Source organism: Schistocerca gregaria, chromosome 9 (assembly GCF_023897955.1).
Source record: "Schistocerca gregaria isolate iqSchGreg1 chromosome 9, iqSchGreg1.2, whole genome shotgun sequence".
NCBI classification, from domain to species: Eukaryota; Metazoa; Arthropoda; class Insecta; order Orthoptera; family Acrididae; genus Schistocerca; species Schistocerca gregaria.
Window position 1 is genome coordinate 84,702,768 of NC_064928.1, and position 14,627 is coordinate 84,717,394.

Consider the following 14,627-nt stretch of genomic DNA (forward strand, 5'->3'; position numbering starts at 1 on the left):
AGTAACAGCAGTAGAACAGATGCAGAAATAGAAGCCCATCTAGCAGAAGTGAAAAAAGTCAATTTTCAGTTGTAGCAACATATTAAGGAAAAGATCACTTACTAACAACACAAAAATTCGATTGAGTCAATCAGCTGCTAGACCCATAACATTATAGAGGTGTCAAGCATTCATATTATGAACGAAGATGAAGAAAAACTGTTAATATTCGAGAGAAAAATACTAAGGAAAATTTTGAGACCTGTATGTGATCAAAATAACATGGAGTGAAGGGTAAGAAAGAATCAAGAACTACTAGATCTGTACGAATGCCTTAAGACTGTCGAAGTGCTGAAGAAGAAAAGGTTAAGCTGGGCTGGTCACATAGCATGAACGACGTAGACTGCGTAGAATATCATTCTGCAGTAGAATTGAGGGAACGAGAGGAAGAGAAAAATACCCGCATTAGGTGGAGAGATAAAATCCAAAAGGACACAGTTGTGATGAACATTAGGTTGAAATGGGCAAACAGTGCACACGATAGAAAGAAATGGGAGAGGCTGCTAGAGCAGGTGTACTGTTGGTGAGGTGCCGATAAGTAGCAGAGGTAATTTACAAAGTAGTCTGGCTGGGTTTATTTGCAGTGCCTTTACAGGTGGTAATACGACCCATGCTTAGCTTCAATTGCTGTGGTTTCACTGACCCTATAATTTAAATTTGTATATTTACAGTTATTTAACTTGCAGTTTACTCTCATCTTTGTCTCAGTTGTAATACACTTGTTTAAGACGGTATTATGTTGTTCAGTCATGCCCTTGAAACCTGTCACCCAAGTGTACTGTATTTTTTCTATTTATTATAATTCTATGAACAGTTCGTACAATTATTTATTTAGGTCATTAACTCAGTGTGTCATACATTTTATCTAAAGTAAATTGTTTTACTTCGCATTTTAATCGAAATGATTCTTCTAACTTTATTCTTATGTCTAACGTTAATAATTGTTATTTTTGCCAGCCTCTTGAGGAATTCTTTGGGTGCGCCAAGTTTAAAATCTCTGTTCTCTCAAATTTCACAGCCACAGACGCTAATCTCTGTGTCTGATGATGCCTTAATAGATGAAAAAAGTAAGTTAAATAATAAATATTGTACTGTATGATTTTCATTCATAATAGCCTTTATGTCCTTTAGAGAATTACAGAACCAATATTTCCCACTGATGTATACGATTTAGAACAATCTTTACCATTTAAGGCACTCCAGCGAGGACTATGTGTGGAAGGACATTTCACAATGTCGTCTAAATCCTGCTTTCCAACAGTCAAAATTTTGGGTGGCGTCTGGTATTTCCGCGCAATTAGTCGCGTCGTTGAAAGATGACGACAGATTGCCGCGCACCTCCTTGCAGCCATTGAAAAAGCAATGCCGGTCGCATTCGCTCTAATTCGAATAGGGATCTGTCTAGCCACTCGTAACTATTTACTTGTGAGAGAGAACACATTTGAGCATTCCCTTTTTCATTACTTGCATAGTATTTTCTGACATGTGAAGAATGGCAAATCCGTCGAGGGGACAGAAAACGTTACTGAAATGTCAGAACAGGATAAGTTACTTAGAATCGAGAAAAATTTGCTGCATTATAATAAGTTCGATATGAACCACAGTGGAATTACACTCGCAAAAATTCAGCCAGTTAACGGCCAGGCGAAGAAGCGAACAGCCGTTGAACGCTAGTAGCAAGAATTGTAGGGTTTGCTGCGAAAAGCAGAGGGGGTGAGGGTCGGGAGGTTAACTCCATCCTGGGAAGGTCTGGTGTCGTCCAAATTGCCTTTTTGTAAAAGCGAGTCTCTCCCAGTCACTTCAGTCGGTAGTTCTTTTTAAGATAGAGCTACCAGTACTGATATTTTGTCGCAAGGTGGATCTAGCTCCTGGTATTTTTTTTATAAAGTTTCATTAAAACTGTATACATTTATTAAAGCACCACCAACAACTAAAACCAGCACGGGTAGCTTCGAGGAAAATGTTTCTAACAACAAAGATTGTCCTAGATATTAAGCCACCAACAACTAAAACCAGCACGCGTAGCTTCGAGGAAAATGTTTCTAACAATAAAGATTGTCCTAGATATTAAGCTGTGGTCGCGTGTATTTCCTTGATAAGCCCAACGCTTCGCCCCTACCTGTGGAGAACATCTTCATGAAGATCATGACCTAGATTCACTGAAAAAATTGGTTCATTGCTGCCACTGTGGGTAGTGACTCGAAGCTACGAATATAGTGAGTATATCCTCTGCGTGTGGCAATGAAGTGATACGTTTCTGAAGAAGATCCATTCTGACCACTGCTTAAAAGCCAGAAAACTGTTTAATAATTGTACTCTTCTGGGCGTGTAAGCTTACATTTTACGGTCAAACCGTGTAAGCACGAGGGAAGATTTTACCGGAGGGCATATCTGAACTCTAGCGACTATAGACTTTATCTCTGTTGAGCTGTTTACGATAAACGTTCACACTGGATTTCTGTTACTGGTGGGCAGTATGAAGACCGCATCTGTACCACAGATATGCGATTCTATTTGGCAGAGACTAGGTTCATAAATTAAGTTCTTCATTCACCATGTTAATCCTGAGAATATTCCATGAAAGCTGTATCTCAACCATCGAAACTTTTGGAAAATATGTTCGCTCGAATGTGTGGTTTTCCACTACTACAGTTCCTATTGAATTTCTGTCACTGGTGGGGTCATCTCAAGAACACGCCTGTGCCACCGAAACAGGCCTTTATTTGGTGGAGCTGATGGTAAGGAACTTATTTATAAACCAAGGTCGTCCTCAACACTATTGTCAGCTATATCTAAACCATCGAACCTATACGGGCAACATGTTTGCGCAAATGAGTCTCTCTGTATTGATGTAGCTGCTTATAATTCTGTTAGCCTTTATGCACTTCTCCCAGAGAACATCTTTTGCTGGTGAGTAACCTTAAGGCCATGTAACAGACCCTAAGACCATTTTTCCTCAAAGAGGGGCTCATCATGAGTTCATTTCCTCGAGCTTCATCACGATTAGAACATCCCTATCTGCTAGTACGTCCATCACAGCTACCATGTGAATACTGCACTTGATATATAACGTGCCAGACAAATGTCAGACCCAGAACTGTGGCTGGCACAGGCAGTGGTCCACCATTGTAATGTCTGTGAACGTCCCTGGAAGGCTCCAGTGGGGCCGTCGGAAGTTCCAGCGCCACCGATACGGCTAGTGTTCGAGTTGGGAGCCTGGAGGGGCGCTGAGGACCCCAGGTTCGTCAGCTGGCGACTCCTCACGAGGACTGCTCCTTCTGCTGTGTCTGCGGGTTGTCCGGTGCGCTGTTGTATCCGTTGATGAGAGTTTCGATGATGAGTTTGATGGTCGCCCGGTAGAGCGTGTCCACGTTGTCCGTGTAGCGGTCGCCCAGCGTCGTCTTCACTGCCTCCAGGAAAGGCGTCTCGATTTTCTGAAACATACGAGAGACATTTTATAAATAATGCACTGGCTGGTATGACTGTGGATTGTTTGCTGCAAACAACAATGAAAATTACGTCAGCTATAGTTGGGAGGTTCGCCGATGACATTGTAATTCTGTCACAGACACCAAAGGACTTGGAAGAGCAGTTGAAAGAAATGGACAGCATCTTGAAAGGAGGGTATAGGATGAACATCAACAAAAGCAAAAGGAGGAAAATGGAATGTAGTCGAATTAAGTCGGGTGATGCTGAGGGAATTAGATAAGGAAATGAGCCACTTAAAGTAGTGAAGGGGTTTTGCTATTCGCGGAGCAAAATAACTGATGATGGTCGAAGTAGAGAGGATATAAAATGTAGACTGGCAATGGAAAGGAAAGTGTTTCTAAAGAAGAGAAATTTGTTAACATCGAGTACAGATTTAAGTGTTAGGAAGTCATTTCTGAAAGTATTTGTATGGAGTGTAGCCATGTATGGAAGTGAAACATGGACGACAACTAGTTTGGACATGAAGAGAATAGAAGCTTTCGAAATGTGGTGCTAGAGAAGAATGCTGAAGATTAGATGGGTAGATCACATAACTAATGAGGAGGTATTCAATAAGATTGGGGAGAAGAGAGGTTTGTGGTACAACTTGACTAGAAGTAGGTGTCGGTTGGTAGAACATGTTCTGATGCATCAAGGGATCACCAATTTAGTATTGGATTGCAGCGTGGAGGGTAAAAATCGTAGAAGGAGACCAAGAGATGAATAAACTAAACAGATTCAGAAGGATGTAGGTTGCAGTAGGTACTGGCAGATGAAGAAGCTTGCACAGGATAGAGTAGCATGGAGAGCTGCATCGAACCAGTCTCAGGACTGAAGACCACAACAACAACAACATAGTTGAGAGCTTGAGAAGCACGTGTTTTTTTTTTTTTTGCTGTGTATTCTAACATTGAATTGGTGATAGGTAGCAATGATTGGTTGGTTTAAAAGAGTTTGGAAGGGACCAAACAGCTACGTCATCGGTCCCTTGTTCCGAATAAAACAATGCCACAACGGTAGCAATAAAACAAGCAAGACTGATAACACAAAATGGAGAGAAAGGAAAACCGACAGAAAGGATGGAAGGACAACAGACACTTAAATGGAAAAAAGGGGAGAAGAAAACCTTAGATGCCGGCTGGTGTGACAGAGCGGTTCTAGGCGCTTGAGTCTGGAACCGCGCGACAGCTACGGTCGCAGGTTCGAATCCTGCCTCGGGCATGGATGTGTGTGATGTCCTCAGGTTAGTTAGCTTTAAGTAGTTCTAAGTTATAGGGGACTGATGACCTCAGATGTTAAGTCCCATAGTGCTCAGAGCCATTTAAACGATTTTGAAACCATAGATACGCAAGAAAGAGGTATAAGAGATTAAAACGGCAAAGCAGATTACCATGGCTGGCTCATCATGAGAATAAAAAGGAGAAGTCAGCCACTCTGCAAGCCATTAAAACCTCCACCCTAAAAACACTGTGGTGGAGGACACAGAGGGACAAAGGACATGCGCTAAAACTTCAGTCAAATGATAAAACCCACCCTCTCGAATAAAACGTAAAATTAAATTAACCGATGAGGCGTTGTCAAATAAAATTAGCGGTAACGAGTCCGGTAACCGAAGATTTCGTCGCAAGGCAGTTACAGTGGGACAGTGCACCAGAATGTGGGCCACTGTCAACCTGGCGCCGCATCGGCACTGAGGCGGGTCTTCACGGAGCAGGAGGAAGCCGTGGGTAGTCAAAACATGGTCAATGCAGAGCCAGCAGAGAACCAGAGTCCCTGCGAGAGGCCCACATGGAGGACTGTCACACATTCGCAGCCTCCTTAATGGTACGCAGTTTGTTGTGCGTACTGAGACTATGCCATTCAGTCTCCCAGTGCCGAAAAGCAGATAAATTATTGGAATGCCGATCTCCAGAATCGGTCTCCGTGTAGCCTGCTTGGCCAGCCTGTCAGCAAGTTCGTTGCCTGGGATTCCGACGTGTCCTGAGGTCCTCACAAACACCACTGAACGACCGGACACTTCCAGGTCAGTAGACGGCCACGTAAAGTGTATCCACAGGACATGTGGCCTGTAGTTGAAGAAGTGTCATGATGATATCTCCAATGGCAAAAGATTCCAGAATAGTCCCCCATTCGGATCTCCTGGAGGGGACTGCCAAGGGGGAGGTTACCATGAGAAACAGACTGAATAATCAACGAAAGGATAACGTTCTACGAGTCGGGACGTGGAATGTCAGAAGCTTGAACGTGGTAGGGAAACTAGAAAATCTGAAAAGGGAAATGAAAAGGCTCGATCTAGATATAGTAGAGGTCAGTGAAGTGAAGTGGAAGGAAGACAAGGATTTCTGGTTAGATGAGTATCGGGTAATATCAACAGCAGCAGAAAATGGTATAACAGGTGTAGGATTCGTTATGAATAGGAAGGGAGGGCAGAGGGTGTGTTACTGTGAACAGTTCAGTGACCGGGTTGTTCTAATCAGAATCGACAGCAGACCAACACCGACAAGGATAGTTCAGGTATACATGCCGACGTCGCAAGCTGGAGATGAACAGATAGAGAAAGTGTATGAGGATATTGAAAGGGTAATGCAGTATGTAAAGGGGGACGAAAATCTAATAGTCATGGGCGACTGGAATGCAGTTGTAGGGGAAGGAGTAGACAACCAGGAACGATATTTAGTGGCATTTCATTTCATAGCCGGATGCCTTTGGTTGTCGTGTGCTGCACCTTTACAGCATTACAGAACGGCAGTACGTCGACGATATTCTACGCCTCATTTTGTTGCACTTCATGGGAAGCCACCCTCGGGTTACATTTCACCAAGATAATGCCCTCCTTCACTCGGCAGTCTCTACCCATTATCTCCATTTTTGCCAAACCCCAGCTTCGCCAGTAAGGTCGCCAAACAGAGAAAGTTTGGAGTATTATTGGCACGACTCGCCAACCATGTCGGGATTTTCACAATCTAACGCGCCAGTTGGACAGAAATTGGCGCGGTATCCCTCATGAGTACAAGTCGAATAACTGGCTGCATAAGGGCCAGAGGTGTACGAAGGCGTCATTGGATTGCTCAGTTTGTGAAGCCCTTTCTTTAGAATAAGTGGTCCAATTTTTGGAAATCTGTTATCATTTAGATATAATTAAATTTTGACCAAGACATTTAAGTATCTCTAACATAGTGATGGAAGCTGAAAAAATGAATTAAAAATCTGTGCTATGGCTGGGACTCGAACGCCGGTCTCCTTGCTCGAACAGTCCAACGGTGTACTGCCGGTCCATAGTGTCCAATGGGCACAATATTTCGGCGATCGGACATGTAACCATCGTCAGGTGCGGTGACGAACTGAGCTCCTGAGGGCGGGCGGCCTCGCACGTGGAGGAGATTTAAGATGGCCACCCGTCCTCAGGAGCTCAGTTCGTCACCGCACCTGACGATGGTTACACGTCCGATCGCCGAAATATTGTGCCCATTGGACACTATGGACCGGCAGTACACCCGTGGACAGTTCGAGCATTAAATACGCCAGGAGAAACTGAAAAATCAAGGGTCTCCTTGCTGGTTGTTGTTGTTGTTGTGGTCTTCAGTCCTGAGACTGGTTTGATGCAGCTCTCCATGCTACCCTATCCTGTGCAAGCTTCTTCATCTCCCAGTACTTACTGCAACCTACATCCTTCTGAGTCTGCTTAGTGTATTCATCTTTCGGTCTCCCTCTACGATTTTTACCCTCACGCTGCCCTCCAATGCTAAATTTGTGATCCCTTGATGTGTCAGAACATGTCCTACCAACCGATCCCTTCTTCTTGTAAAGTTGTGCCACAAATTCCTCTTCTCTTCAGTTCTATTCAATATCTTCTCATTAGTAATGTTATCTACCCATCTAATCTTCAACATTCTTCTGTAGCTCCACATTTCGAAAGCTTCTATTCTCTTCTTGTCCAAAATATTTATCGTCCACGTTTCACTTCCATACATGGCTACACTCCATACAAATACTTTCAGAAACGACTTCCTGACACTTAAATCTATACTCGATGTTAACAAATTTCTCTTCTTCAGAAACGCTTTCCTTGCCATTGCTAGTCTACATTTTATATCTTCTCTACTTCGACCATCATCAGTTATTTTGCTCCCCAAATAGTAAAACTCTTTTACTACTTTAAGTGTCCCATTTCCTAATCTAATTCTCTCAGCATCACCCGAATTAATTCGACTACTTTCCATTATCTTCATTTTGCTTTTGTTGATTTTCATCTTACATCCTCTTTGCAAGAAACTATCCATTCCGTTCAACTGCTCTTCCATGTCCATTGCTGTATCTGACAGTATTACAATGTCATCGGCGAGCCTCAAAGTTTTTATTTCTTCTCCTTGGATTTTAATTCCTACTCTGAACTTTTCTTTTGTTTCCTTTACTGCTTGCTCAATATACAGATTGAATAGCATCGGGGAAAGGCTACAACCCTCTCTCATTCCCTTTCCAACCATTTATTTCTAAGCAGAAATGTTGACCATTACACCACCTTTGCGGTGCTATTCCAGTGGCAGAGAGTCCCTGCAATGGCGACAATTTAGGGGGTGGGGGGTGGGGGGGTTGGTGGGTGAGGGAAATAAGTCTAAGATACGAATTGAAGTTTGTATTGGGGAGGGCATAACGTGCTGCGGTGACGTAACGGTCATCATTTCTGCCTACTAAGCAAGGAGACCTTAGTTCGAGTCCCAGCTGTAGGACAAATTTTAATTCATTTCTTCAGCTCTCATCATTACTGTTATCATTTGCTTGACGGCACATGTGTCACATGTATCAATTTCCGTCCCATTTAGGTAATTCCTTCTTGGTACGCCGATTTCTTTTGTCTTACAGTGTATAACTATAATGTCAGCAGAAATAGTTGATAATGTATGTTAGAAGAAGCTTGTCGTGAACTTACGTAATCAACAAGAACAACTGGATAATGTACCGGGTGATCAAAAAGTCAGTATAAATTTGAAACTTGAATAAATCACGGAATAATGTAGATAGAGAGGTACAAATTGACACACATGCTTGGAATGGCATGGGGTTTTATTAGAACAAAAAAAGTTCAAAAAATGTCCTTCAGATGGCGCTTCATCTGATCAGAACAGCAATAATTAACATAACAAAGTAAGACAAAGCAAAGATGACGTTCTTTGCAGGAAATGCTCAATATGTCCACCATCATTTCTGAACAATAACTGTAGTCGAGGAATAATGTTGTGAACAGCACTGTAAGGCAGGTCCGGAGTTATGGTAAGGCATTGGCGTTGGATGTTGTCTTTCAGCATCCCTAGCGATGTCGGTCGATCACGATACACTTGCGTCTTCAGGTAACCCCAAAGCCAATAATCGCACGGACTGAGGTCTGGGGACCTGGGAGGCAAGCATGACAAAAGTGACGGCTGAGCACACAATCGTCACCAAACGACGCGCATTTGTCGCACATTTTGTGTGCTTTGTTCTTTTTGTTCTAATAAAACCCCATGTCATTCCAAGCATGTGTGTCAGTTTTTACCTCTCTAATTACATTATTGCGTGATTTGTTCAGTTTTCAAATTTATACTGTCTTTTTGATCATCCGGTATGTTTGAAGAAGCTTGTCGTGAACTTTCGTAATCAACAAGAACAATTTGGAGCTAGTTTTGTGAAAAGCATAGAGAAGATGTCATATTCTAACCAACTGGGAGAGGGTGGTTCTTTCGCTCCCTCTCAGGGCAGTAACTGTGCAAGAGTAGGAGTGATCTGAATGGAGTCGACACGGATCCATTATACGCGGTACCAGACCAACTATGTAACGTCTGCTGGTTCCAGCAGTTGCGGAGGGCCACTGGCACGGACGGAGAGCTGAGCAGAGCTGCGACTCACCCAGAAGAGCTCCGGCTGGAAGCCCGGGATGCGGCGGTGCGACGCGCCGACCTGCTCCACGAAAGTGAAGAAGGTGTCGGCGTCGTCAAGCGCGCGGATGGCCTCGTCCAGCGAGTTCATCACGGTGGTGGCGTGCTCGGCCAGCTCCATGCTGCTCGCCTGCTCCTCGCGCGTCTTCAGCGACCGGAAGCGCTCGAACAGCTCCAGCAGGTCGGCGTGCTCCTCGAACAGCCTGCAACCAGAGCGAGTGGTCCGTCACTGGGGATCCTCGGAGGTATTGGCGGTCAGCTGAGCCTGCACTACTAGCTGTATATACGAGGGCCGCCGAATAAGTAAGGCTACACGTTTTATTCTCGGCCAGTTTCGCTTGAAAAGATGAAACATTTGTTGCTGGTTAACGTTGAATATTCGCGCTTCAACCGCTGTAGTTTCATGAAGTTCCTATATGGGCGGCGCCGCTACACAAAGCCTTGAAAAATGGCGTATATAACGGTGGTGTGTTCTTTTCGCGGTAAATGAGGCTTTGCAGTTACTCATACGCGCTAGCAGAATGTGGACGGAGACAATGAACAAAAGCACGGTGAGTAGTTGGGCGAGGCATCTGTTTTCGTCGGCTCTTCTTCTCCATGAGGAAGCATGGCCTCACACGACTCCGCGCACGGAGAGGAGCTGACAAAACTTCGTTGGACTTCTTCCTAATCCAGCCTACAGCTCTGATGTGGCACCTTCCGACTTCCGTTCGTTTGGCCCAGTGAAGGATGCACTCCGCTGGAAGCGGTTCTACATCTACATCTACATCCATACTCCGCAAGCCACCTGACGGTGTGTGGCGGAGGGTACCTTGAGTACCTCTATCGGTTCTCCCTTCTATTCCAGTCTCGTATCGTTCCTTGAAAGAAGGAACGTTCATAACGGGTGGCAGGGACAAAGAATCCAGTGAAATATTTTTAAGTGCTTTATCTGAAAACTACCTTGAGCAGTTAAACAGAAAACCGACTCGTGGCGATAACTTATTAGACCTTCTGGTGACAAACAGACCCGAACTATTTGAATCAGTTAATGCAGAACAGGGAATCAGCGATCATAAAGCGGTTACTGCATCGATGATTTCAGCCGTAAATAGAAATATTAAAAAAGGTAGGAAGATTTTTCTGTTTAGCAGAAGTGACAAAAAGCAGATTACGGAGTACCTAACGGCTCAACATAAAAGTTTTGTCTCAAGTGCAGATAGTGTTGAGGATAAGTGGACAAAGTTCAAAACCATGGTAAAATATGCGTTAGATGAGTATGTGCCAAGCAAGATCGTAAGAGATGGGAAAGAGCCACCGTGGTACAACAACCGAGTTAGAAAACTGCTGCGGAAGCAAAGGGAACTTCACAGCAAACATAAACATAGCCAAAGCCTCGCAGACAAACAAAAATTATGCGAAGCGAAATGTAGTGTGAGGAGGGCTATGCGAGAGGCTTTCAATGAATTCGAAAGTAAAGTTCTATGTACTGACTTGGCAGAAAATCCTAAGAAATTTTGGTCCTATGTCAAAGCTGTAGGTGGATCAAAACAAAATGTCCAGACACTCTGTGACCAAAATGGTACTGAAACAGAGGATGACAGACTAAAGGCCGAAATACTAAATGTCTTCTTCCAAAGCTGTTTCACAGAGGAAGACTGCACTGTGCTTCCTTCTCTAGATTGTCGCACAGTTGACAAAATGGTAGATATCGAAGTAGACGACAGAGGGATAGAGAAACAATTAAAATCGCTCAAAAGAGGAAAGGCCGCTGGTCCTGATGGGATACCAGTTCGATTTTACACAGAGTACGCGAAGGAACTTGCCCCCCTTCTTGCAGCGGTGTACCGTAGATCTCTAGAAGAGCGAAGCGTTCCAAAGGATTGGAAAAGGGCACAGGTCATCCCCGTTTTCAAGAAGGGACGTCGAACAGATGTGCAGAACTATAGACCTATATCTCTAACGTCGATCAGTTGTAGAATTTTGGAACACGTATTATGTTCGAGTATAATGTCTTTTCTGGAGACTAGAAATCTACTCTGTAGGAATCAGCATGGGTTTCGAAAAAGACGGTCGTGTGAAACCCAGCTCGCGCTATTCGTCCACGAGTCTCAGAGGGCTTTAGACACGGGTTCACAGGTAGATGCCGTGTTTCTTGACTTCCGCAAGGCGTTTGACACAGTTCCCCACAGTCGTTTAATGAACAAAGTAAGAGCATACGGACTATCAGATCAATTGTGTGATTGGATTGAGGAGTTCCTAGATAACAGAACGCAGCATGTCATTCTCAATGGAGAGAAGTCTTCCGAAGTAAGAGTGAATTCAGGTGTGCCGCAGGGGTGTGTCATAGGACCGTTGCTATTCACAATATACATGAATGTCCTGGTGGATGACATCCGAAGTTCACTGAGGCTTTTTGCAGATGATGCTGTGGTGTATCGAGAGGTTGCAACAATGGAAAATTGTACTGAAATGCAGGAGGATCTGCAGCGAATTGACGCATGGTGCACGGAATGGCAATTGAATCTCAATGTAGACAAGTGTAATGTGATGCGAATACATAGAAAGATAGGTCCCTTATCATTTAGCTATAAAATAGCAGGTCAGCAACTGGAAGCAGTTAATTCCATAAATTATCTGGGAGTACGAATTAGGAGTGATTTAAAATTGGAATGATCATAAAAAGTTGATCGTCGGTAAAGCAGATGCCAGACTGAGATTCATTGGAAGAATCCTAAGGAAATGCAATCCGACAACACAGGAAGTAGGTTACAGTACGCTTATTCGCCCAATGCTTGAATACTGCTCAGCAGTGTGGGATCCGCACCAGGTAGGGTTGATAGAAGAGATAGAGAAGATCCAACGGAGAGCAGCGCGCTTCGTTACAGGAGCATTTAGTAATTGCGAAAGCGTTAGGGAGATCATAGATAAACTCCAGTGGAAGACTCTGCAGGAGAGACGCCAAGACCGTAGGATCCTACGCAGTGCCGTAGGGGACCGCACCGCCACTTCCCAGCAAATTAGGGACACTGTTGCTCCTGGGATATCGACGAGGACCATTCGCAACCGTCTCCATGAAGCTGGGCTACGGTCCCGCACACCGTTAGGCCGTCTTCCACTCATGCCCCAACATCGTGCAGCCCGCCTCCAGTGGTGTCGCGACAGGCGTGAATGGAGGGACGAATGGAGACGTGTCGTCTTCAGCGATGAGAGTCGCTTCTGCCTTGGTGCCAATGATGGTCGTAAGCGTGTTTGGCGCCGTGCAGGTGAGCGCCACAATCAGGACTGCATACGACCGAGGCACACAGGGCCAACACCCGGCATCAAGGTGTGGGGAGCGATCTACTACACTGGCCGTACACCTCTGGTGATCGTCGAGGGGACACTGAATAGTGCACGGTACATCCAAACCGTCATCGAACCCATCGTTCTACCATTCCTAGACCGGCAAGGGAACTTTCTGTTCCAACAGGACAATGCACGTCCGCATGTATCCCGTGCCACCCAACGTGCTCTAGAAAGTGTAAGTCAACTACCCTGGCCATCAAGATCTCCGGATCGGTCCCCCATTGAGCATGTTTGGGACTGGATGAAACGTCGTCTCACGCGGTCTGCACGTCCAGCACGAACGCTGGTCCAACTGAGGCGCCAGGTGGAAATGGGATGGCAAGCCGTTCCACAGGACTACATCCAGCATCTCTACGATCGTCTCCATGGGAGAATAGCAGCCTGCATTGCTGCGAAAGGTGGATATACACTGTACTAGTGCCGACATTGTGCATGCTCTGTTGCCTGTGTCTGTGTGCCTGTGGTTCTGTCAGTGTGATCATGTGATGTATCTGACCCCAGGAATGTGTCAATAAAGTTTCCCCTTCCTGGGACAATGAATTCACGGTGTTCTTATTTCTATTTCCAGGAGTGTACAAACAGGAAAAGAAATGGTGCAGATTACCTTTTATGGGGAAAACATCAAATAGCATAAGTAACATCATGAAGGCAAAGGGTTTCTCTGAGTTGTTTTATGTCCCTTAGACAATAGGTAGTTTCTTGTTCAATTCAAAATACAAACAACGGGCTATCACAGAAAGTGGGGTTCATAAAATCACATGCTGTGAGTGTCAGTCTTGCTACATTGGACAGACGGGGAGGTCAATCTGTACCAGGTTTAAGTAACACCACAGAAGTTGGAGATTGAAGAAGCCTGATTCAGTCTTTGCAGAACATTGCCTGAACAATAATCACACATACACAATAGATGTACAAGTCCTGGAGGAAAACGGGGCCAAATTCAACCAATTACAAATTTTAGAAGATGTGTATACTCCACTCCTATTATTGAACGAGCAAACCCAATTCAATTATTCACCTCTTTTAGATGACATCATAACCCCAGGATAGAAGCAAAACTTTGAACCCCAGTCGATCATAGTTAAAAATATCTTGACCGATGCATAAGTTTAGTTAGGTCATTGTAGTATTGGTGCATGTATAATAATGTACGTATTTTGTAAATTTTGATCGATACCCTAAGAAGTTGAGATGAATATCTTTGCCTTGTAATCATGTTTCTCTGTGCATTACAATCCTTGGGAATCAGTAATGTACTGGAAAATGAACTTACACCCGAAACCTTGGTTAAGCGATAACATTAATAATAAATTGTAAAACAAGGCTAAAACAGTGTTTGTTTAGTTAATTTACAATGTCTCACCAAGAACCCACAGTTGGTACAATTAAAAGTTTTCAAGATACTTAATTTTGAAATCAGGAACTGCTTACTGGACAGCCTGTAAATAAACAAACAAATGTTTTAATCAGGATTCCAGTGTTCCGGCTATAAAACCCTAGCCGGCCGGGGTGGTCTTGCGGTTCTGGCGCTGCAGTCCGGAACCGCGGGACTGCTACGGTCGCAGGTTCGAATCCTGCCTCGGGCATGGACGTGTGTGATGTCCTTAGGTTAGTTAGGTTTAAGTAGTTCTAAGTTCTAGGGGACTGATGACCTAAGATGTTAAGTCCCATAGTGCTCAGAGCCATTTGAACCATATAAAACCCTATTTTCTAGCATAATCTCCGTTGAGTGCGACGGCCATTTGGAGAGGGAAGGGGCTGTATGCCCGTGAGGTACAAGTTTACAAGTCGACGTCAGAGCCAAAGGCTGACTGCATCAATAACCTCCTCATCATCCAGGAGAGATTTCAGGTGTGCCGCAGGGGAGTGTCGTAGGACCGTTGC

At 44.4% G+C, this 14,627-nt stretch overlaps 1 protein-coding gene across 1 annotated transcript in view; it reads right to left on the reverse strand.

Annotated features, from left to right (window-relative positions):
- Positions 1 to 2,041: 2,041 nt before the first annotated feature.
- Positions 2,042 to 14,627, reverse strand: part of LOC126291593 (neuroglobin-like) — an 804,393-nt gene continuing 791,807 nt past the window's right edge. Inside the window, exons 4-5 of the mRNA XM_049985129.1 lie at positions 9,388 to 9,619; positions 2,042 to 3,473 (exon numbers count right to left, since the gene is read on the reverse strand). Coding sequence (XP_049841086.1) covers positions 3,300 to 3,473; positions 9,388 to 9,619 — 406 coding nt within the window. The 3' untranslated portion in view covers positions 2,042 to 3,299. The remainder of the gene's footprint in view (positions 3,474 to 9,387; positions 9,620 to 14,627) is intronic.